This window comes from Syngnathoides biaculeatus, chromosome 23 (genome assembly GCF_019802595.1).
Source record: "Syngnathoides biaculeatus isolate LvHL_M chromosome 23, ASM1980259v1, whole genome shotgun sequence".
NCBI classification, from domain to species: Eukaryota; Metazoa; Chordata; class Actinopteri; order Syngnathiformes; family Syngnathidae; genus Syngnathoides; species Syngnathoides biaculeatus.
In genome coordinates, this window is record NC_084662.1 from 1,237,407 (window position 1) to 1,261,866 (window position 24,460).

General features: G+C 43.1%; 1 protein-coding gene across 8 annotated transcripts in view; it reads right to left on the minus strand.

Moving 5' to 3' along the window:
• The window catches only part of epha7 (eph receptor A7), a 217,983-nt gene that overhangs the window by 108,571 nt on the left and 84,952 nt on the right, over positions 1 to 24,460 (minus strand). For all 8 annotated transcript variants that reach the window (XR_009793889.1, XR_009793890.1, XM_061812988.1 and 5 more), the window contains one exon: positions 23,730 to 23,885. Coding sequence is in view for 6 of the 8 variants with exons in the window: in XM_061812988.1 (XP_061668972.1) it covers positions 23,730 to 23,885 (156 nt within the window). In the remaining 2 variants the exon portion in view is untranslated. The remainder of the gene's footprint in view (positions 1 to 23,729; positions 23,886 to 24,460) is intronic.

Sequence of the window (24,460 nt, forward strand, 5' to 3'; positions counted from 1 at the left end):
CAAAGGCGATGTTCAGAGCTGTGGAAACTATCGAGGAATAAAGATGATGAGCCACACAATGAAGTTATGGGAAAGAGTCGTGAACGCTAGACTCAGGACAGAAGTAAGTATCTACGAGCAACAGTATGGTTTCATGCCTAAAAAGAGTACCACAGATGCATAATTTGCTTTGAGGATGCTCGTGTAAAAGTACAGAGAAGGTCAGAAGGAGGTACAGTGTGTCTTTGTAGACCTAGACAAAGCCTATGACAGAGTACCAAGAGAGGAACAGTGGTACTGGATGCGCAAGTCTGGTGTGGTGGAGAAATATTTTAGAATAGTACATGACATGTATGAGGCAGCAGAACAGCAGTGAGATGTGTTGTAGGTATGTCAGAAGAATTTAAGGTGAAGGTTATCACATTATACATAACCTCAATTTCGAGTTTCAGCCTCATCACTTGATTAGCTCTTCCTTTAAAAAAAACCCTACTCCATTTCTATTCCCATCTACTCCATGGTAAAATAATTCAAACCCTGTTCGTAAACCTTACTAGCTTCCCACTTGCTCTCTTGAATGCACAATATATCAACCTTTCTCCTCATCCTCATGTCAACCAACTTCTACGCTTTTCCTGACATAGTCCCAACATTCAAAGTCCCTGCACACAGTTGTAGGCTCTGTGCATTCTGCTGACGAATCTGCTTTCCTCTTCTTTGTCTTTGACAAAGCTAAATTTCCACCGACGCCCTGCAGGTTAACGGTGCAGGGGGCAGGCATTGTTAATCTGGGCCAGACTGACTGGTATGGTATTCTTCAGAAGAGCGCTCATATTAGTTTGGCCAGGTTTTACGTCGGATGTCCTTCCTGACGCAACTCTCTGCATTTATCCAGGGTTGGGACCGGCCGACAGATTGCACTGACTTGTGCCTCTATAGGGCAGCATTAATGATGGTAAAGACCTCTAAATCAAAGTGTAGTAAAGCAGAACATAAGTGAAGAAAAAGTAAACCTCAAATAGATAATGAGGTCTACATTTTTTGTAATTTTAACCAAGAGTTAGTCAGGGCTAGACAGCAACACTTTTCTGAAATCATCAATTTAAGCAATTCTTGCACTCTGCTTGCTGTTGTTGATGACCTCACAGCATGCCTCCACCCCCACGTCCCAAATTAGATATATCCAGAATGTGTAACAGCTGATAAATGCAATGAGTTTGTCTGTTATTATAGTGAAAAAATACAATCCATCAGGTCAAATATCAGCACAAATCAGCAAAATGCTACAATGATATTGTACCTGAAGCTTTTTCAAAAATATTGTGAAATCAGTGGTAGCTGATTTGGATCGAATCATCACTCAGGATTTAGCACTTGTCTCTGTTGCTTTTTCCCACCAGACCGGAGATACCAATGGTAGACGCCGCCGCTGTCGTCATCTTGTGAGCTGCTGTCCTACACTGTCTGCTGCTGCTGGTCGGGATGTGATGCCCTCTTCTTTTCCTGTGAATCTGAGCACCTTCCTTGGCTGCAGTGTCGGCTGTGTTGGAGGCAACTCAAGGGGCAAATGGTTGCATGGCAGTAGTAGGTTTTGTGGACCACCCTTTCCCTCCCAACTCCATTTTCTGGGCCGATCTGGTAGACTGGACTGTCTTTGCTTTTTCTGTCATTCACTCTGAAAACTTAGTCCTCCAGTAGGACTAGATCATTCCTGTCCCTCCTCTCTGGATGAAATTTTGAAGAAGGACACGATCACCTGGTTGGAGGTCTTGCCCAAGCAATTCTTGTCATAGTTGGCTTTTCCACGGACTGCTCCTTTATTTGCATTTTTGGCAGCAATCAGTAGGCCTCCTGCATTTTCTATTTTCACTGAGTCACATAGTCCTCATAACTTCCATGAGTGTTGTCTCGTTCAATGCTAAAGAGGAGGTCAATTGGTAGGCGAGGTGAGCGCCCAAAGATTAGGTAATAAGGGGTGTAGCCAGTACTCTCGTTCTTTGTGCAGTAGTATGCGTGGACCACCTAGGACAGTGACTCCTTCCAATCCTTCTTTTCCACTTCCTCCAGGGTGTGCAGCATGGAGAGGAGAGTCCGATTGAATTGCTCCACCTGCCCATTCCACTGAGGGTGATACAGTGTGGTTTGGGAGCCTTGGATGCCAGAGAGTTCTTTCAGCCTTTTCATCAGTCTGTTCTCGAACTCTCTCCCCGTGTCATGGTGCAGCTTGCTGGGGAAACCAAACTTCAGAGCAAAATCATTGAAGAGTCTGTCAGCCACACTCTTTGCTGGGGGTTTGGTGAGGGCCTTGATCAGCTGATTCAGCACTTCCTGGTGCTCTGTGGTCCACTGAATTGGTGTGCAAGAGGGTAATATAACTTTCTTTGTCTTTCCAGGTTTCTTTTGGTTCTCTGATGGTGGTTCTGGGTCTTGTTATTCAGATTTGGGTGGGGAAAGAAGGTTATACAATGGCTTGGCTTTGTAGCCAAAGTGAGGAATGAAAGATCGGTAAAAGGACAGGAAGTCTAGCATCTGGCGCAGGTTGCCTCCCGTTGCAAACGTCCTCTCTTTCAGGGCCATCACCGGTGCAATCTCTGCTGGGTCAAAGGTATAGCCCTCCTCTGTTACCATCTTGCCAAGGAACCTCACTTTTCATTTGAAAAATTCGCATTTCTTCTGTGTCAATTTCACACTGTGCTCATTGTAGAGCTTGAGAACCTGCTGGACATGTTCCAGATGTTCACCGAAATTGCCACTGTGCACCAAATTATCATCAAGGTAAGGGAGGCAGACTGTGTCTCTCAGGCTAGTTAAACAGTGCTCCATGCTTCTTTGGAACTCAACGTATGGAGACCTCAGACCATAGGGGGTGCGGACCCATTTGTACAGTCCCCAGGGCGTGATGAACGCTATTAATGAGGTCTTTATTCATCCAGGAAGGCCTGGTGGTACCCCTTCCCTTGGTCCAACACTGAGAACCACGAGCTCCCACCAAGTGTGTCCAACATGTCCTGTATTCTTGGTATTGGATGGGGATCAGGCACTGATTTGCCATTCAGTTCTCTGTAGTCGCAACAAAGGCGAAGTGTTTTTTTCCAAACACCTACAACTGGTGATGAGTACACTGACCTTGAAGGTGTGATCCAGCCCCTGTTCAACAAATCCAGCAGGTACTCCTACACTTCTTGATGAAGGGGTCTTGGGACGGATATGTAAGTCTTTTGCACTGGACTGGTGTCCTTAAGAATAATGTAGATATTTAACGATGGAATACAACCTATATCATCACTGTCGTATGCAAAGGCTTCACATTCCTCTTGGAGTATTTCTTTAGCAGTGTCTTGCTGAGCCTCAGGAAGATGGCTGAGGTCAACTGGTGGATCCCATTCCTTAGGTCTCTCAACCCTGGCACCCTCTGGTTGTGTTCTTTTCAGTGTCTCTTTTTTATTTCTCTCTTTTGGCTGAAATCCTGCTGAATACACTGTCTTCACAGTTTCTAAATGTCCAATGACTTTGTGTTGATTCAGGTAAATGATGTGGTCTGTCGTGTTGGTGATGGCGACTAGTAGGTATCAAACTTTTCTTTCAGGAATATGCACCAGAACTTCACTGATGGACACAGCTTCTGGTGGAAGATTGAGCAGGTCTGAAGTGAACATCATGTCGAGCCCTTGTGTTTGTGCATTCTCATGTGGTCTGACATAAATAGTGGACACTTGGTTCGCTTGTAAGACAATTCTTTTTCCACCAGTGCGGACAACACCAGTGTCTGGACCAAAACCACATTGCACTAACTTGACCACACTTAGGGCTGTCTTCACAGTGATGGAAAACACTTTACTTTGTGCACCAGTTGCTTTTGATCACCCCTGGTCTTTGCTTCCTTTCCATTAATTACAGCTTCGATGACGTTATAGCTGATGATAGGGTCACTGGCAACTGCTGGGTTACTGGATACCAGTATTGGCACCTGTTTTTGTCATTGACCACCTGGAAACAGACTTGAATCCAGCCAATGTAGGGCATTGGCATGTCATTGGCTGCCAGGATTGCCACCGTGTCATCCTCCAGCAGATCTGCAATAGACCTGATGACTGTGTGGGGCAAATATTGTTGGTGCCAGGAATCATTAATGATGCAGGTTTGGGCACCAGTGTCGCACAGCACTTTAACTGAACGACTCTATATAACACCTAACAATGCACCTTTTGCCAACCAGTCCAACCAGCTGTGATTGGTGCCTGGAAGGTGGGTGCTAGATTGAATTTATTGCAGCTGCTCTATTCTGGTGCATTGTCTCTGGCAGTGACGAACCAATGGGACTTTGCTGATTTTGAGACTCCTTGTTCTGGACTACTGGTGGTCCCTCCCCAGCAGTCCTGGCTCCTTTCCCCACACTTGTCTCTCCGCCCTGCAGCCACGGGAGAAATGACCATCTTGCCCACACTTGAAGCAGTGTGAACAATTGTCACCTGTTACTTAATTTCTGCCCTTATGACAACCTTTCAGTCTTGGCTTCATTGAAGGTGGGTGGGGGGGGGTGATGACTGGCTTCCAAGACAGCAGACAACATCTGTTTAATTTCTGTGTGCCATCTTCCATCATCTGTTGCGTGCTCAAGGTCTGCTCAGTTTTGCTCTCTTTACCTTACCTTACCCTGGATGGGGCAGATTCTGTTTGAACGTCAGAGCAAAGCTCTTGCACTTTAGGGCCTCTAGCAGCAGTGAACCTCTTTCGCTTTTCTTGTCGGTCATTTTCCACCCTGAAGCTACATTCACTTTCTCCATGACTTCTATCTGTGATTCTAACATTATTGAGGTTGGGCAATATGTGAAATTTTACAGAGTCACTCAATAATCCTGTTTCAATAGACCTGAGATAACTTCGCTGGATGATGGCTCGACTGTAATGTTCCTCAGCAACTTCATTTTCAACTCTCCATAACAACTTCTCTTTTATTTCAATTGCACAAAACACGAAGTTCAGGGTCGTCTCCCTTGGGCCTTGAGATAGGTTAAGTTGATGGTAAAGGTCTGTGGAGCTATTGACCTTATAGTGACCTCTCAAAATGGTGCGTAGTGAGGAGGGTGTCAATCCGTGCTTTATCTCCAACATGTCTATTAATGGCAGTCCTGGAATCACAGCCCTGATCACAGCTTCAATTATCTCAGACTTTCCCTTTTCCGTTTCCCTTTTGTCCCCATCTCAATCTGTCTGACTAAACTGAGGTAGGACAGTTTATCCTTCTGCCCACTTTTGCCCCTATTTGTCCGCATATTTTAAACTCGCTCCTGAGTGTGACATCAGGCAACATGTGTGATGCGCCCCTTAGTGAAGGTTCTGGACTCTTTGGCCGAAGGTGGCGCAGTGATGAGTGTTTCTTGTGTGTACGTGCCTTAACAGCTGGCGTTGAGTGGCGTGGTGAAAATTCACTTTCCAGCCTTTTCTCTGGACTTTTCCAATGTCTTTTGTCTTGATTTGCCATTTTGATCAGGACATTATTCAAAACTTCTTTAACCTCCACATCAGTACGGTCTATTTCTATACCATCCAGTACCTCTTCTGCTTTCCTTATAAGCAAGATGGCTGTTGGGCTCTCTCGTCCAGGCCATTACACTTCAAGGACCTGCTGACATCCAGTTGACTTTCCTACTTTATCTGACACAGGGCTGCACCCAAGACTAAGTAATCTCACAGAAGCTGAATGTCCTCCATTTCTCTTAGGTTTGATGAAGGTTCGTCTCTTGGGTGAAGGAAGGGGAGTTGATGGGTTTGAAGTTCACCGACGCAACCTCCTGACCAGCTCGCCAAAATATGTTACACTTTAAAGAATGGAGTCACCCAATTCTTTGTGCAGCATATTAAAGTTTTTTTAAATTTTATTTCTGCAAACAGTAAAAACAGAATACATGTTTAGCTCACAGCACGTAAATAGCATCCTCTAACAGTTCTCCCACACGATACGTTTCACTGTACTGCAGCTTCATCTGTGAATCTAAATCACGCAGCATATAAGCTAACAAATGTATTGAACAAAACTCTTCAAAACAATTTCTAAATAAGTGAGTTCTATCCTAATTCCCGTGTTCAGAACATACAGAAATCAAATATGACAAGTTTAACATAAAAAATAATTCAGTCAGATTGGACATAATCACTCAAACACTCCTGCCGATCTGTCGCGCTTATTGTGACGCAACAGGAAGTTGCACACTCTCTTCCTGTTCATTAGTTATTTTTAACGTGGGCTTTTTGTTTAATTAAGGTGTCAAAATTTAGAGATGCTACACAAGTTCAACAGCAATGCATCTCAAACGCAGCAATGACCCCTTCCCCCACTCCATATATCTTACCCAGCACAGAATACACATTTAGCTCACAGCACATAAATAGCATCCGCTAACAGTTCTCACACGCTTCACAGCTTCTTCTGCGAATGAGCTGGCGGCTTCAACACAGCGCCCTCCACTGGCGAATTGCTGTTACTATAAGAACGAAGACACTTAAACGAAGCAAATGTTATACATCTCCAGTCACACAAGAGTTGAATTTGAGGGGTAAAGTATTTTAAAAAAATGTGTGTTGTGGATTGGGAGTGCCAAAAATAATAATGTTTAGCCATTCCACTCCAAACACAATGTGCTACACAATCCTTGGGTCAAATTTTTAACTATGCAGATGACATTTAGCAGTGTCTCCAGATAACTACAGTTGAATTGAAGTGTTGTGTCACTGTCTTATGTTGATAAATAACTGGATGAGACAATTTTTTTATCAACTAAACCACAACAAAACTGAGATAATTGTTTTTGGCAATAAAGAAAATAGGATTGCTGTTCGTAAATACCTGGACTCTCTATCTGTCACGGGTGTGTCTGTCCACGACCCGGCACACACCTTCTCCAATGATGCGTCTCTCATAATGTGGTTAAAGAAGTATTGAATGTTGGCCCCTAACATGAATGTCATTATGTTGCCTGTGTACTTTTTTTCCACCAATCCAGCAAAGTACTGTAGTCATGTATGTGCTACAAAGCCAATATTGTTTGGACATAAATTTAATGTATGTAAAAGTCAGTTGATTCTAAACAAACGTCAGTCACTAGTGTATGAGTGCACAAACAGATCTAACAGGGTATTAGTCTTCATATTAACAATTTATAAGTAAGTTTCTTTCGGCTTGTCCCTTTCGGGGTCGCCACCGCGTCATCTCAGATGAACGCACATATATGTTTGGCACAATTTTTACACCAGATGCCCTTCCTGACCCAACCCTTCTCAGGGAGTGGAGGCCCCAGTGGGATACGAACCCACAACTCCTGATTTAACAAACCAGTAAACATCATCTTCTTCAGGGAACCTTTTTTGATTGCTATTCACCCCACAAGATGGGATATACACTGTATATTCTCTACATCCAAACCAACTCCTCAGAATAGCATCAAACACATTCGAACATCATAAAAATCAAACGTTATTAACTTTAGCTTCTTAGCTGTTAGCTGTAGCATCTTGATGGTTTGTCTTTGTCCGTATTTCATTCCTTCCGTGTTCCATTTTTCTTTTGACACCGCGCACAATACCGTTTACTCCTCGTCACCAATGTAATGTTCGTGTTCTAAGGAACTCAGGGTGAGAGCTGTTTAGTATGTTAGCTGCTGCTCCAAGCCCTACTCCAGGGACCTAGGTACATCTAGCTAGTTTTTATGCACCATATGCCTTAGATAAGAGATTACGTGAGAAAGCCCAAGAGAATGGGGTTCGACCACATTAGCTCACTCCCACCATGAGCACCATGCCAACAGCATCTCTTCTGCCTTCCCTGATCGCTGTGCCAGAAGCATCTCACCCGCCTTTGGCACCATCCATTGCCTTTCAGTCACCGGTCATTACACCCGATGAGCCCATACAAATGGACCTTTCCGACCTGTCAATAACTCGGACAATAATAGCCAATCAGATCGCCGCAATGTCTTAACCCCTGGCTTGACACATCCCGCTCACCACATTGCCCCACAAGCAATGCTGGTTATCAGTAGCGTGTGCTTGGAAAAGTTAATGTTACGAAGAAAATGGTCCTCAGATGTGCTTGGGGAACGTGCAATTCTGATGAAAGCTATACTGCTAGGTTACAAGGGGCCCGGTTGATTCATTTTCCAAAGCCTAAAACACAGTTGACGAAGTGTCTACGATGGATTAAGGCTTGCAGAAGAGCGCACGTACAACTAAATGTGAACAATATCAACAAAACACAAGGCTGTATGTTTGAAGGTAAGTGAGGGAAAAGTATCTCCCCTAAGTTTGACTGAATTATTATCAGTGCTCGAAACAATGCAGGAGAACAACTTTCACTTTGTCAGTGTATCACTAACCTGCTGAATGAAGTGTGTAATGTTTTATGCTGAAGAGTCGGGTTAGTGATACGTAAATGCGCGATGTCATGCAAGAGAAATATCTAGTTGCTTATTTGTATCGCATCAGACTTTTAAGACAGAGCACTGGGTTCGATTACTCGCCAAGTCAAATGAATAGACCCACTCACTTATAAAGACGAGAGTGATATTACTCGTGATCTTTCTTAGTAAGAAGTAGTCACCCTGCTTTAGAGGCGCAGTATTATTCCACTATTTTATCCTGTTGGATTTCAATATGAGGTTTGTGAGGCATTAAACTTTTTTGCATCGATCGCCAACATTTTTGCTGTAACTCTGACATTGCGTCGTGCTCCGTCCAAAATCTTAATTCCGTGTACATATCCTTTTGTGAAATAGTTGAGACTTCTCTGTATACTCTCAAACATCCTTCCTTCAGTCTTGGTGTCTCGGTGCACGTCGAAGGCTTTTAGGACTGCAAGTCCGGTTTAGCTTAGCTAATTAGCCGCGAACAAAGGGACGCGTTTGTGCAGTCAGATCATCGCAAAGTCTGACGCATTTGGCAAAAAACATACCCCAATATTATCTGGAATATGCGATAGAGAAACGATTTCAAACATGTTCTATTCAATCCCACTTGCCTGCAGCTGTTCTGCTGCACCTCTTACCCATTCCGAGCCGCCCCTTGTCCCACCTCTCTTTGGACTTCATCTCTTCATCTTCTGAAGGAAACAACATCATTTTCAACATTGTCAATTTTTCTAAATACAGTGTGTCCTTGCTCATTTGCAGTTCACCGCTCGCGGGCCCGCATATTCACGACTTTTGATCTCTCAAGTTTTTTTTTCTTTTAATTTACCATATTTTCACAATCATAAGTAAGTTTCTTTCAGCTTGTCCCTTACGGGCTCGCCACAGCGTGTCATCTCAGATGAACGCACATATGTTTGGCACAATTTTTAGGTCTTAAATTCTCATCTAAATAGGCAAGTCGCCACATTAGTCATGGTGCCTTATAATGTGGTGCATCTTATGTGCACAGTGAGTTCTAACATTTCCAAATCTCGTTGTATGACTCGTCCAACAAATTATATTTAAATGCACTGGTTAAAGTGTTAGCGTGTATGCTAGCAAGTGTTTTAGCCTGTACGTAAGATACCATCTGTTGGCGCTCATGAGGCAGTGAGGAACAATTGCATTTCAGATCTGGAAGCACAATAAGCTTACATTGCCCCATACACTAATGGTGTCACATCGAAACTAAAAGTATCACACCACAGCAAACAGAGTAGCATAATTAGCAAATAATAAAACAAATAAAAGAATGACTCACGAAATAATTGACACTAAACATTCACTTTTAAACACAATTTACAAGCTCTCGGCATGCTTTGCGGGACTATGGAGGTCCTGAGTGTCACAAAGCATGCTGGGAGGATGTAAATAGAGTGTAAAGTGCATGTTTTCAATTATTGAGATTCATCTAACCTTCCACCTATCATTGCTTGAGCCTGTCTCCAGATGCACCAGCCCCTCATTCCCACCTGAATAAGAGCCTGCCAGATCCCAGAAAGTCTTTATTGCAGCTTTCATAGCGGTACCACGTATCCCCGGTCTTTACATAACCCTGCTCAATTTATCTTGTTCTTATCTGACCTTTGTGTGTTTTCTTGTGTTCAGTGTTCCCTTCGTCTTTCCTTGCACCTCCACCACCAAAGCAGGTGCTTTTACTCATCACCGCCAGTCACGCAATCCCTCTCTCAACAACCCACCAGCTCACCTCAAAGCAAAGCAAAGTAAATGTATTTTTACAGCGCATTTCATACACAATGTGCTTTACATGATTAAAAACATTTGACAAAGAGATAAAACATTTAAAATGGGGTAAAAACAGTGAAACTGATAACAAAAAATATATATTTTAAAAAATTACAATTAAAACCACATACAGTGCAAGAAATGATTAAAAAGTGGAAACAGCATGAGCATGATTAAAAAAAAAAAAAAAGAAGTTTTCAATCTGGATTTAAAAACAGTCACACTTGAGGCTGACCTCACCTTTGTTGGCAACCTATTCCATTTATGTGCAGCATAATAGCTAAATGCTGCTTAACAATGTTTGCTTTGGACTCTGCAATCCACTATTCGACCCGAGTCAATCCATCTCAGAGGTCTATTGGGTTTGCATTCCGTAAGCATTTCTTTCATGTATTCAGGACCTAAATCATTTAGTGATTTATAGAATAGTAGCGGAACTTTAAAATCTATTCGAAAGGTGACTGGAAGCCAGTGCCAGGACATTAGGATTGGAGTTATGTGCTTTGACCGCTTTGTTCTGGTCAGAACTCAAACTGTGCCATTCTGAATGAGCTACAGCTGTTTCATCCTCTTTTTGGGGAGTCCAGTCAGAAGACCATTATTGTAGTCAAGTCTACTTGAGATAAAAGCATGGATGAGCTTTTCCTGGTCTGCTTGACATATACAATCCTTCAATCTAGATATGTTCTTCAGGTGATAAAAGGCAGTTTTTGTGATTGATTTGATATGACCGTTGTAAGTGAGCTCAGAATTAATCAGAACACCAAGGTTTCAGACTTGCCCTTTGGTTTTTGAAGATACAGAGTCCAGGTGTTTACTAACAGCAATTGACCCCTCCGTACAGGGCACTTAACCATGCCTCCTGAAGTGACGTCACGCCACGTGCGCTGACGTCAGACAAACAATTAGCAAAAATATCGGTGGAGCAAGAAAGGAATAAAGCGAAACTGTCCGATTTAGCGGCTGATTTCTCACTCACATTCTTAGCAAACAGTGAAATATCGTTGAAAAGCATACAGCAGGGCTTCAAGTATTTCAGCGACCGGTATTTCAATGGTATTTACATGCATATCGACGGAGAAACCATTGATATTAGTGCGAGATCTTTCCAGAGTCAGAGGAAGACCGAGAAGCCACATAATATAATATATTATAACCCAAAGACGAATTCGTCATTGACAGTTTCCTATTTTCGTGTTACATATCACACTTGTGTGCAGAATCTGTATATGTATCTGTACAGTCGTTTGTGAACCACCGTATGAAGGAAAAGAAGGTGAGGCTTGTTTTACGAGTTGTTTCTCTCGTTTTCTTTGTGTAACGTCACGCGCTCCCCTCAATAATTATTCTTGAATTAGTGCCGAACCTACGCAAGTCCCGACCGAGTACGACAGTCACTACTTTAGTGTCCTCAAACATCCTTCCTTCAGTCTTGGTGTCTCGGTGCACGTCGAAGGCTTTTAGGACTGCAAGTCCGGTTTAGCTTAGCTAATTAGCCGCGAACAAAGGGACGAGTTTGTGAAGTCAGATCATCGCAAAATAACGCTCAACACAGATCAAGTGTGACAATCATTCACACGTAGCTATAGTATGCAAGCGAAGAACTGCCAATTCATTTATATGAGACATGTATTGAAAATCAAATATAGGACTTACCTTCATGCAAACATATCTGTTCCGGTTGATGGATTCAGTTGATCATGCGGTCTTCCTCAAAGTTTTATCCAACAAAAAGATTTTTCGTACTCTGTCTTCTGTTCCGCTTGATTTTAGATGGATTCAATTGATGATGCGGTCTTACACAAAGTTTGATCCATCAAAGACATTTTTCGTACTGGGTCTTCGGTTTTGGAAAGGGTACGAATTGAACTCCACCAACTAGCCTTTCAGGATACCTGTCGTCACTATTATAAAGTCCGTGACTACACCTCTTAATCATATCTATGGTTAAAGAACCCAAATATGCGATAAAACGCCAACAGAAGCTATACTGGACCATGCAGCCAGCGTTGTCTGAGATTTGAGTCTGAGATTATGCAGATCTCTGGCCTCTGATTAGTCAGTGACGCGGATTGCACAACATCCACGGAGGGGTCAATTCTCTTTTCTTTATTGCCAAAAACAATTGTCTCAGTTTTGTTGTGATTTAGTTGAAGAAAACTCTGGTTCATCCAGTTGTTTATCTACTTTAGATAGTGGCAAATACCTCAATTGAACTGTTCTCATCTGGAGACACTGCTAAATATAACTGTCATCTGCATGACAGTCAAAATTAATTTTTTAAAGAATTTGGTAGCATATATAGGCTGAACAGGAGGGGTCCAAGCACTGACCCTTGAGGGACCCTATAAATCATTGCCATTTGATGAGATTGAGCACTTCCACTCATTATAAAGTAGCTCCTTTCCTCCAGGTAGGACCTAAACTATTTAAGGACCATTTCATTTAGTCCTACCCACTTTTTTCAACCTGTTCAGCAGTATATTATGATCTACTGTATCAAAAGCCGCGCCGGGATCCAACAAGACCGAAATTGACACCATTCCTGAGTAAGTATTCAACCTTATATTATTTAGCACATTGATAAAAGCAGATTCTGGACTGTGATGAGTTCGGAAACCTGATTGAAATTTGTCAAAAAGTCAATTTAAATTTGAGAAATTGTTAAGTTGATTAAAAATAACGTTCTCAAGAATCTTGGATATCAAAGGGAGATTTTAGATGGGTCTAGAGCTTGGTCATATGGAATCGTCTAGTGCTCTGTTTTTTAGAATTTAACAACAGCTACTTTTAGAGCTTTCGGAAACTCACCAGACTGAAGAAGGAATTGATTATTTGCTGCAAATGAGTCAGCACTGACTTCAGAACAGTTTTGAAAAAGTTAGATGGTATTGTGTCGAGACAGCTTGTTGATGGTTTCAACTGCTGTACAGTTTTGTTACAGTTTTTAGTCAACTGTATTAAATCTGACAAGTTAATAGAATTTTCCCTGGGTGAAGATTGACTGACCCAGATCAAATAGTGGAGCGCAGAGTCCAATGCAAGCATGGTGAAGCAGCATTTAACTATTATGACCCGGACGTCTGTAATTGCACATTCCTTCGTAATAAATCCATTTGCTCTTAACTTTGTCTAATCATTGGTCATCTCTTCTTCAATCACCGAACACTAACCCAAACTCACAAATCCCTACAATTTTTTGGTGACCCCGACCGTAAGTCGAGGGAGGTAGACGGACGGGCGTTGGATTTTTTGGAGACATGAGAAACACAGGAGTGTTTTAAGGACAAGTCGAGGGTAGACGTCTGTACTTCTGACTTCTCCAGGTCGAGACCAAAACCAAAGGTAAGCAGAAGCTTGTTACTGTCGAATTCTGCATATTGAACTGCCTAAATTTGAGAAGTCAATGGTATCAAATTGTTCATGCCTCATATGAGTTATTGAGAATAAGAGGTAAAGAAGTGAGGATAAGAGATAAAGAAATAAGAGAATAAGAGATAAAGAGAATAAAATACAAACTGTTACACCTAAGGGGGATAGGATCCCTTAAAAACAGTGTTTGCCGTCCGTTTGAGCCTCGGACGTTGCAAGGTGGCGTACAAAAAAAACGAATAGTATAGGCTTTCTAATTTGTTGCACGATGGGAATTCGGTTGGGTTTAGTCGAAGAAGAGTGACCACTAAATGAAATAAATATTCATGGATGGTGAATTTGATCGTGAATGCGCTGAATATAATCTGACTAAAGATGAAATGGACATTGAAATTGAGGGGCAAGCGATGGCTAATGTTGACAAAAATAAACAAGATAAAGAAAGGAAGCACGGATTAAAAAAATGGCAAAAGCACAATTTAGGTCAAATTAGGAATTGGGACAAACTGACAATGAAGTTATAGGAAATTGAGAGAGACTATGCAAATATAATATAAATGTAAAAGACGATGAAAGACAAGGGCTCATGGAACTTAAAGGTCAAGGGTCATGAAATGGATGATTTTTAGTATGTTGTTAATGAAAAAAATGGAAGTCGCTATAGACCCATCCGTTTTCTCCCCACAAAATATTATTTTGACGTATATGGCTTTTTGTGACTCCCGCCATGAAAATCCTCTCAAGTATTTTTTTTCGAGAAGAAGCAGGAAGTGACTTACGGTGCAAGTTCGCCCTCCAGCAGACTCGTTTGTTTCTGTAAGTTTTACCTGCGGGAAGCTAGCTCGTTGTTCCTTCATCTGAGCCAAAATGCCGGCTTGTTGCATTGCTGGATATTGCTTGAACACTTGGGAGGATGGATTTAACCTTCATGAGTTTCCAAGAAACCCACGTCGTCCTGAAAAATGCACTGCACGGGTGCAAAGGACGAGAGCTTTGTGGGTTCCAAATGACAGGTAGGTGTGTATACAGCTACAAAAAAAAAGAATAATAGTTTGGGGCGGACCACATAATCAATCTCTCATAACGTAACAAAAAATCTGCATATGTATGACAGGCGTGCTAAATGTGTCGATGTGCTCGTCGGACGGCTTCAGCATCGAGCTTGCTGGCGAAAGGCTGGTGCGTCGGCTCGCCGGCGAAGGCTGCCGCGTCGGCTTGCGGACGGCGGCGGCTCTTAACAATGCTGATGACAATGGCGCACTCGGCCGTGTGTGACAAAAACACCGTGAAACAGCCCGGCTTGGCGCCGTGATAAGCCACCTCGGCGCCGAAAATGAGCCACACCGACCAAGGCACCCTTTCCGCCGGTCACGGCTTAGGCAAAGGCTGCTGCGTCAGGCTCGCGGCTCTGTTACAACGCAGCCGACAGTGGTGCACTCAACTGTGTGTGACGACAACGCCGTAAAGCGCTCCGGCTCGGCAGTGTTGTTCATCGCGGACGGCGGTTAGGAACAACGCCGTAAAGGACCCTGGCTCAGTGATGTTGTTCATCGCAGACGGCGGTGGCTATGATCAACGCCTTAAAGCGGCCCAGCTCAGCACCATGGTAAGCCACCTTGGCGCCAAAATGAGCCACCCAGGCCAACAAGGCCAGGGGCCGGCTCGGCCTTCCCAGCCTTCTCGACAAGGCCGAGCCGGCCGCCGGCCTTGTGTCGACCGCCGCAGAAGTGGATCGGACGGGGAGGCAGATTGGTCGTGATCGCATACCATCTAAATATGGCTCAAAACAATTGGGTAATATTGCCCCGGTAACTTCACTCGGTTGTGAGATGTTTTCTTCTCCGAAAAGAGCTTCCGTGTCAGAAGGTGCGTGTTCGTCTCCCACCATAGGGGCCAGAGCGTATTTTCAGTGGCGAATGTCCGGGGTGAGGTCACAAACAGGAGATGCAGCCAATATGGCGACCACTTAGATGTCGAATGACACTTCCGCAACTTTGCGCATGGATGATGCGCTCTCCGCTCATATTTATTTTTTTGTATAGACATTGAAGTGAATAATGTTATATGTATTTTTAATTCCAATATCTATTATAGAATGTTTATAGGGATGACACTTGACCTTTAAAGAGGTGAAAAGAGAAACGCGCACTGCTCATTTAATGACGATGACTGTGACGGTAATGGCAATGTTGAAGAAAAAGGTTAACGAACCCATGAGGAAGAAAATATGGGACTGAGAAAATGTGTATTTGGTGTCTGGATGCGAAAAAGGGACTGGAAATGAGGAAGGAGGCACAACGAACGCGCACACACGCGCCCTGAATCACACGCAAGTACACCACAAACACACACAGACACAAAGGAAGGGAGAGGTGCTGAAGGGGGGGGGGTTAGCATCTGTCTATACCACTCTTGTACATGATCTCGCATCAGTAGCTGGCTGGCACGAATTACACCATCCCATTTCACTTAGATGTTACTGTTACACCTACCATTGTGAATGCTACATTGTACCAGAAGAGGGATGGAAAGTGTCGTGTCCTGATGTATTGGAGCATTCCACTTGATCCACTTGCGGCCAAAAGCACTGGAAGCACTAGGTTTGCAGCTGGGCTTACCAAAGTTATTCAGAAAACTGCACACATGTTAATGTCATATCCCGTTGTGGTTCTAACTGAGCACTCAGTGACAGCCTACGTTTTTTCATCAGTATTCACACTATCTTCTCAGAGGCAAACACGCCTGTTGAAAATTCTCACATGACTGACGAATTGCATGTAAACCCACACTGCTGGGAATTGCTGTGACTGATTCTCTTCATCCATGTGCTGATCTATCTGTCCAACCTCTGACTAACGGCAGGGTCCTGTTCACTGATGGTTGCTGTTACCGTAAGCCGGATGGCTCTTTGGCTGCCGCGGCTGCTGTAGTGGAGCAGCAGCCCTCAGATTAATTTTTAACTGTTTCCTCTACCGTACGAACATCTGCTCCCTCAGCCCAGGCAGCAGCAGTGCTCACACTCTGTCTTGCATGGGACCTGGCGGTGGGACAATCTGTCACTGTCTATTCTGACTCATCTTACGCTGTCTCTGCTGCTGTGTTGGACCTGTCTGCATAGAAACGGAATGAATTTAAAACAGCCAAAGGTACCCCTTTTGCACATTTGACACTGATCCAACTATTAGACAAAGCCCTGGCCAAACCTTTGGAGGTGGCGATCGTCAAGGTCCCTTCAACCACAGCCCTTGGCAATAATGCTGCCAAGCAGGCTGCGGGCTATGTCCCACAGATGCTTGTCCAATTATCTGACAAATCCTCTCCTGACCTGCCCGAACCTCCGTCTCATACTGAATTGGTTAAAATACAGCACATCGCCTCTCCTGAACAAAAGCTATATTGACCGAAACTCACTCTATGGCTCATATTGGCCCCAGAGCAATGCTAACCAAACTTCGCATGTGGTTGCATCCTAAAATGTCTGACTTGCATCACCCCCACTGTCGTGACTGTAATATTTGCCAGCTACACAATGTTCGCCCAACCCTAAGACCGTTGCCAGGTTCATTTGACCCACCCACCTGGCCCGGTGCTGAACTGGTCATGGACTTCATAGATATAATCACTCCTGCTCAAAGTAAGCGCTACCTTCTTGTTTTTGTTGACACCTTTTCTGGATGGCCTGAAGCCTACCCCTGCGCTTGTGAAGACACCATGTCGGTCATGAAAGCTTTGGTGAACCCCTGGATTCCAACGCACGATTTCCCCGCTCTCATCTGCTCGGAAGACGGTACATATTTCACATCCACACACAAAGGTACTGCAGAGAGGTGGTTAGGGTTAACTCACAAGTTTGCTTGTGTTTACCCTGTTTACCCCTGTTTATCACCCTGCCAGTCAAGGTTCAGTTGAATGTATGAATCGCACGTTGAAGGAAAAACTGGATAAAATATGTACCTCTTCTGGCATGAATTGTGTTCACCCTCTCCCCCTTTCTCTAACTTCTGAGAGACAAACTGGGTCTCGCTCTACTGGTTTCTCTCCTTACGAACTTCTTACAGGTTGTCTGATGCCTGGCCCTTCCTCCTCACTCCAACCACTGGAGGAATGCGCCGTGTCTCCCAAGTTTTCTCATAAACTGTTTTGGCCACAACTGCATTCTTTTCCTTCTAATTTCTCTTCACAGATCCGGGAAACTCTTCCATCACCACCTCCTGCACTTGATCTTCCTAAATGGTCATCTGTCTACCTTAAACGACTCTCTTGTAAGTGGTCAGAACCGCATTGATCTGGCCGACACAAGGTGACTGCTCGTACCTCCAGAGCTGTCCCCTTGGAGGGAAAAGGAACTCAGTGGTTTCATTATTATATGCTTCGCCCTGCTACAGACTCTTAATTGCACTTTTATTTTATTGTTTGTTGTTGTTTTATTGTTTACCATTATTCCTACAACTGGTCCAATTGCTTTTCGGACCAAGAGAGGGACAGCAGGAATCTATGGCATTCTTATTATTGGTGTTATTGTTGTTCTTGGTATTTTGATCTGGGAAATTACTCAAAAATACCCCATACCCACACCCATATCAGTGCCAGCTGTTAGCACAACCCACCCGGAAAATATTTATCACAGAGAAGAGTTGTATTGTAAACAAAGCCCTATCAGTGGACGAGTGGTTTAGAGTTTTGACAGGCATTAAGCCCAGTAAACTATAATTCATTCCTAATGGTGGAACAAGCGGCTAATAAAACCACGAGTGACTGTGTTGTATGTATGGGACCTTAGACCTTTGTTTTGTGTTCTTTCTTCTTCTGTCAACTCCACCTATGTTCTAGATCTTGTGAAAAATTCTGTGCCGACTAAAATGAATGCAAAATTTGGGATACTGGCCACCCGGTAACACCAGCCCAAAAGAACAAACCTGTGTTTGTTCCAAACCAAACCAAATCTTCACTTCTATTTTCCTTAAAGGTAAAGGTGCACCAATTGGCAATATCTCTGATGATCAGTGTGTGGAGACCCAAGAAGCACCTTTCTTCCAACCTGTCAGCTGTGCTGATGTGTGGTTGTGGTGCGGAGGGGATGTGCATTAGTAACTTTACGTTTACCCATTTCCGTTGTTCCTATCACCCTAGATGATCTGGCGGTTGCTCCTGAACACTTCAAGGAAGCTCTTGACCTACACTGTTTACGTAGGTCCAAACCTACCTGGCTCGGTGCTGACAACCCCACCTACATTGGCTATCCTCCCAGAAGACACTCGTCTCGTGTGTGGCAGATACCTAGATAAGACCCGGACATCTGTATTGCACATTCCTATGTAATAAATCCATTTGCTGTTAACTTTGTCTAATCATTGGACATCTCTTCCTCGATCAGCGAACACGCGTAGTGTCCAAACACGCAAATCCCTACAATAGGGAGCGTAGGTTTGCAAGATGGATCGATGGAAGCACCAGTTGGTGTCACAATTTTTGCAGGTGAAATTGGGTGCCAGCACGGGTCCCTCTTCGCCGCTGCGAGGCTTTGAAGAGCACACCGATGAGTAACTCTGGAAAAAGATTCAGCAAATTCGCGTGAGTTGTCCAAAAAAATTCTGGAGAAGACTCTCTGATGGTTAGCAAGTCCTCTCTTCTGTACTTGAGTCTCGAAATGCCCCACACACACGCAAAGGTTGTTTTCATTGACGTCACATTTTTTGATGAACCACTGCGCGCCGCCATTTGACCTCCCTACCTAACGCGTACCCAGTGTTGAAGTCTACAGAATGGATAGGTTTCTGATTACCCATCATGCGTTGCGACGGATGCCATACAGTGTGTCTTAGAGTTCAAAGAACATAGGTAAATGGTGACGCGTGAAGTTTTTTCTTCCGTTAATTTTTCCGTTTAGTGTAAAAGTTATGACGTTGTTTAAACCAAATGCAAACGTAGTGGACAAAAAAACGTCTGACACTTTAAGCAGAGCCAGATATTTGCAGAAATTGAAGGACATCGGCGGCAAAGATACACATGAATTTCAAGCAAGCGACTGGAGTGACGATGTGGAAGGCTACCCTGACATTACATATTCGATATTGTTAATTATCTCGTGAATTTTGTGAGTGCATATACCCTTGATGAACTATAGGCTTAAAGTCTCTTCAAGCCTATAATGACTTTGTAAGTGGGTTGGTTCAAAATATACGGCAACAGGTGATCGGTAATCAGTGTGTAATGGCGGCTCGAGCAAGACATTCTCAGAGGTCTACTGAGCCACTACTACATCCATGGATCATATCCCAAAAAGATGGCTGTGTTCTCTCCAGTCATTGTACCTGTATGGCCAGTCTTAGAGAAGTGTGTTCACACGTGGCTGCCCTTCTTTTTGCAGTCGAGGCTTCAGTAAAATTATGGTATAGCAAGACAGTTATAGAAGAGAAGTCTTAGTGGTTACCGCCCTCTGCAGTTAAAAATGTAAGTCAAATTTTTTCTCTTAAAGAATTGTCATACCTTTGTGTAGAATACATAATTTATTCATTCCTTGTTGCCTCAAGTATTTAATTGAAAACGCTACGTGTTACAAAATTATGGGTTAGGGTTAGAGCAAACTTTATAGTGTCTCTTTGTTGGATCAGGAAGGTTCGGTAACCTAACCCTGAATCCTGCTCGGTTGATCCTCGACAACCATAGGTTCTGTCTTTCTGTCGACAGTTGCTTAGTTTTACTGCCCTGGTTGACAAGGACCTTTGGAATGTCAAAATACTACCTCTTTGTTTTGCCAAATTCAGCGCGGTTAGTACAGCCCCAATCTAGACATGTGTGGCCCATATTATCGGACGAAAGGGACTTGCTTGGTTTGTTGACATAGACGCTTCCCTTGCTTCAGACACACAAAATGGGGGACAAGGGTCTCCTGGGACTGGGGTGATGTCATCGGAAACCTATCCATACTCTCGCTTACTGTTTGTGTTTTTGTGTTTCACAGGTGTCTCGGGACTCAAGTACACAAGAGAGGAGTTGCTAATCATCAGAGAGCCTTCTTCTGACTTTTCTTCAGACTTTTTTTTTTGGACAACTCTAGCCAATTCGCTGAAGTTTTTTCCAGAGTTGCTGGTCGCCACACTCTTCAAAAGCCTCGCGACGAAGAGACTCGTGCTCCGGGTTACAAATCCAACTTCGAAAGCGGGGACATCATCCAACGCTTCCAACAAAAGACTTCGGATGTTCTGTGGCTCTGTGCTTTCTTGGAGACTTGGCTTTGTGGACGATTGCCTGACGCTGCTATCCCACTGCCCTTTCTCAACCTTCATCGTGCTGATGTGTCGCTGAACTAAGCTAACAAACTTAATCGATACTCTTTTCATAAGGCCAACATTTCAGTTAAGATCGTTTTTATGTTTGTCACTTGAAAGATTTGAGAATTTTGTGAAATACTGGATTTGTTTATTCTTTTGTCTTTCTGCCATTGTCATCAAATTTTCAACAAATTAACATTTCGCTTTGCCTGTGGTAAACTAATAAACAGGTTTTACTTTTTGAACAAAATTGAATAAATGGAGTTTGCCTCGATATTAAAAAAATAATATTCCACCGCCATTTTCCGTGTTAACATACAGGTAAGTGCTCTTCCTTCGTGATTTCTGTCACATAGAGTAAAAGATCAAGGGCACAATACTGCACCTTTGTTACGCAGTCCTGTCCAGGTAGCCCAAGAGTCAGTCTGGGATGATGTGCTGTCGGTCGCATCTTCAATAAATGCGGTTAGAAACATAATGTCGTCCACCTTGCCTATGTATGAGTAACGGGAGCTCAGGGAATGAAAATGGCCACCATTCGAGGCAGCCTAGCGGGTGACGTCACGTGAAAACAACCCATACCAGAGAGAACGCATGGGAGGCTGCCAAACTGGTCGTAAATACCAAATTATGCAGAGGTAACAGCTCCATTACACAAAATAATGTATGAGTAAGACTTAAAAATGACATTGTTGTTGAAATGGACAACCGAAGCGGAAAAAGCATTTCGCGACATAAATCAAGCATTAGTGACAAGCACAGTCTTGGCTTTGCCAAAATATATGTTTTTTTTGTTTTTTTTTAATCAAATGGCCAATTACAAAGGTTTAGAACCTCTGTGTTGACTAAGCAATACAGAGATAAAATGAGACCAATTGCTCATTTCTCATCTAAACTGGATAGCGTAGCATATGGCTTGCCACATTGCGCAAGGACCGTCACAGTGGCCAGCCATCGAAATAAACGCCCCAATTATTTTGTTCCACCCTCTGGTGCTGCGTGTTCCTCACATAGTCATGGCATTGATGTACTACTCTTAATCCAGCAACGTTGTTGCCACTTCCGGAAGATGGAACAAAACAAGCATCAGACTAGTGGCAATAACTGAGGCATGCAAAATAATGAAAGGAAAAAAATGTAACGATACAGCCAATATGCATTTGCAATGGTGCACATTTTTGCACAATACTGGAAAAATAGTGGGATGATGTCACCCAGAGACAAAGGAACACATGCAAAATTGTTGGGTGAATCACTAAATGCAATACAACTGCAAAAACTGTTGCTGTATACAAATGCGATACGATTTCATTGGGAAATGCTTTCGCTGACAGAATATCAAAGGAAGCTACATAGGGAAAACTCAAATTAAGATAATTAACATAGCTAAAAATCTAGAAAAAGACACGCTGAAAGAAATGGAACAACAGAGTCCGAAGGCGGAACAGGAAGTGTAGGAGAAAAATGGGGCAAAACTAAAAAAAAACATCTACGTATGACCAAGCATAAGCTTATCCTACCAAAAACCTATATAAATGGGCAGCTATATTGACCCATGGGCTAATGCATGTCTCAACAGGAAGGATGGTAGGACAGGTAAATCCACATGATACACAAAAAATATTTGTACAGCATGCTTGACTTGCACTTGCAAAAAATATTGCTTGGTCATAATATTTAAATTATGAAAATGAATAGAACTTTTTCCAACGAAACAACCCGACACATCCTAACAACACCTACAGATATAAAAATAGCAGAATATTTGACGTGGGTACATTTGTCTCATTGTAATAAGCTTTTTGATTTTGAAGCCATTGTTAATACTAAAGACACATTTTTCTTCTTGGCTATTTGTAAGATAGCTCCTCTCATTCCCACTGCTAAGGCCACTGTAGTCCAGTTACAAAGAGGGCAGTGGTGTTTAGAGCACTGTCATCTCAACCCGGTGAAAAAAACAGTGAGTGGAGTTTAATTCTGCTGTTGGATGGAGACGTTGACAATTATTTTACTTTCCCTGTTTGTGTGGCACCTAGGGAGACGACCTGTACACATACACAATGCCACATTAAAGGATTGTGTAGTCTGCATGAGTTCAAGACCGTTGTTGCAAGTCATTCTCACATTATTACCTGATAACTGCACTATAGAATTAATGAAAAAACAGTACCTGATAAAAATCCATTAATATCAATTAACTTCTTGAAAAACTTGAAAACAAAAAAAAAACAATGTTTTCTACTGATGTAGCTTTGAGAAATTTCACATACACCGATTTGACCAGAACCAGAAACAAATGAGGAAATTTATCAAAATTGATGTGTAAAATCATTTTTGTGATTAACAGTTCATTTAAGCCATTGTCGCATAGTGACGTAGTGGTGCGGAGGTAACTGGCCTTTTGAGAAATTGCCCAACAATGTAACAGGTTATTGTGCTTTGGTAACCTTATTATTGCCATTGTCTAGCCATCCTACGTCAGTTAATGAATTAACTTCTACTGTACATGCAATCTTATGTAAACACTAGTGTAGACAAAAGAGTGAAGCTGAATGGCAAGGACAGGGTACTAGAGAGGAGAGCCAGTCGGGAAGTCAAATCTCTGATTCTGGAAGAGCAGTGTGGTTTTCGTCCTGGCCATGGAACAGTTGACTAGTTCTATAGCCTCAACAAGGTCCTTGAAGGTGCATGTGAGTGTCCCCAACCAATCTACATGTGTTTTGGGGACTTTGAGAAGGCTGTGTCCCTCAGGGAGTCCAGTGGCGGTGCTTCGGGAGTATCGGGTACTGAACATGTTAATTGGTCTTTGTACACCCGGTGTCAGTTTTGTCCGCATTGCTGACAGCAAGTTGGACACATTTCTCATGAGGGTTTCATCATTTAAATTGATGTAGTTCAAACATCACCAAGGCAGACTTACTTGTGCAAGCTGCAGAAGGAGGATCAGAAAAAGCTCGATAGTAGCCATCATTACAGTCACAGCGCCAGGAGCCTTCATGGTCCATAAAACTGTGCATTGGGCAAAGAGAGCATTGTAGGTCCTGTGAGGAAGTCTTGTAGTAACCACGACCACATGCTGTAAATGACATGAAAAAAGAGAAAACGGGAAAAGTCAGGACAACTACAGTGTACATCTAAATATAATAGAGTGATTAAATACTGTATATTAGTGTAAAAAAAAAAAAAAAGAAAAAAAATCAATGTGTGAAGGCAGTGGTCCCCAACCACCGGGCCGCGGACTGTTACCGGTCCGTGGATCAATTGGTACCGGGCCACCGAAGAAATAATGAATAATGTCTTTGGAACATTTCTTTTCGAAGGGGAAAAGCCCAAGTGAAGAGACAGCAGAAAAACCTATAACTTCCAAGAAAAAGAAAGTTATTTACCACATCAAAGCGCATGCCCTTAACTCGCGCCTTTTTGAGGAGTTCCGTGAGGAGATGGACGTGGAGTACACACAGCTTTTCTTATACACAGAAATAAGATGGTTATGCAGAGGGAAATCGCTCACAAGAGTGTTTGAATTACGAGTGCCACTGCAAGGATTTTTCTCAGAAAAGAAATCGCCACTGGCAGCGTGTTTCAGTGATGAGCCTGACCTCAACTCGGGATGTTGTGAGTCGGTGGGGAGAATACTTCGAAGACCTTCTC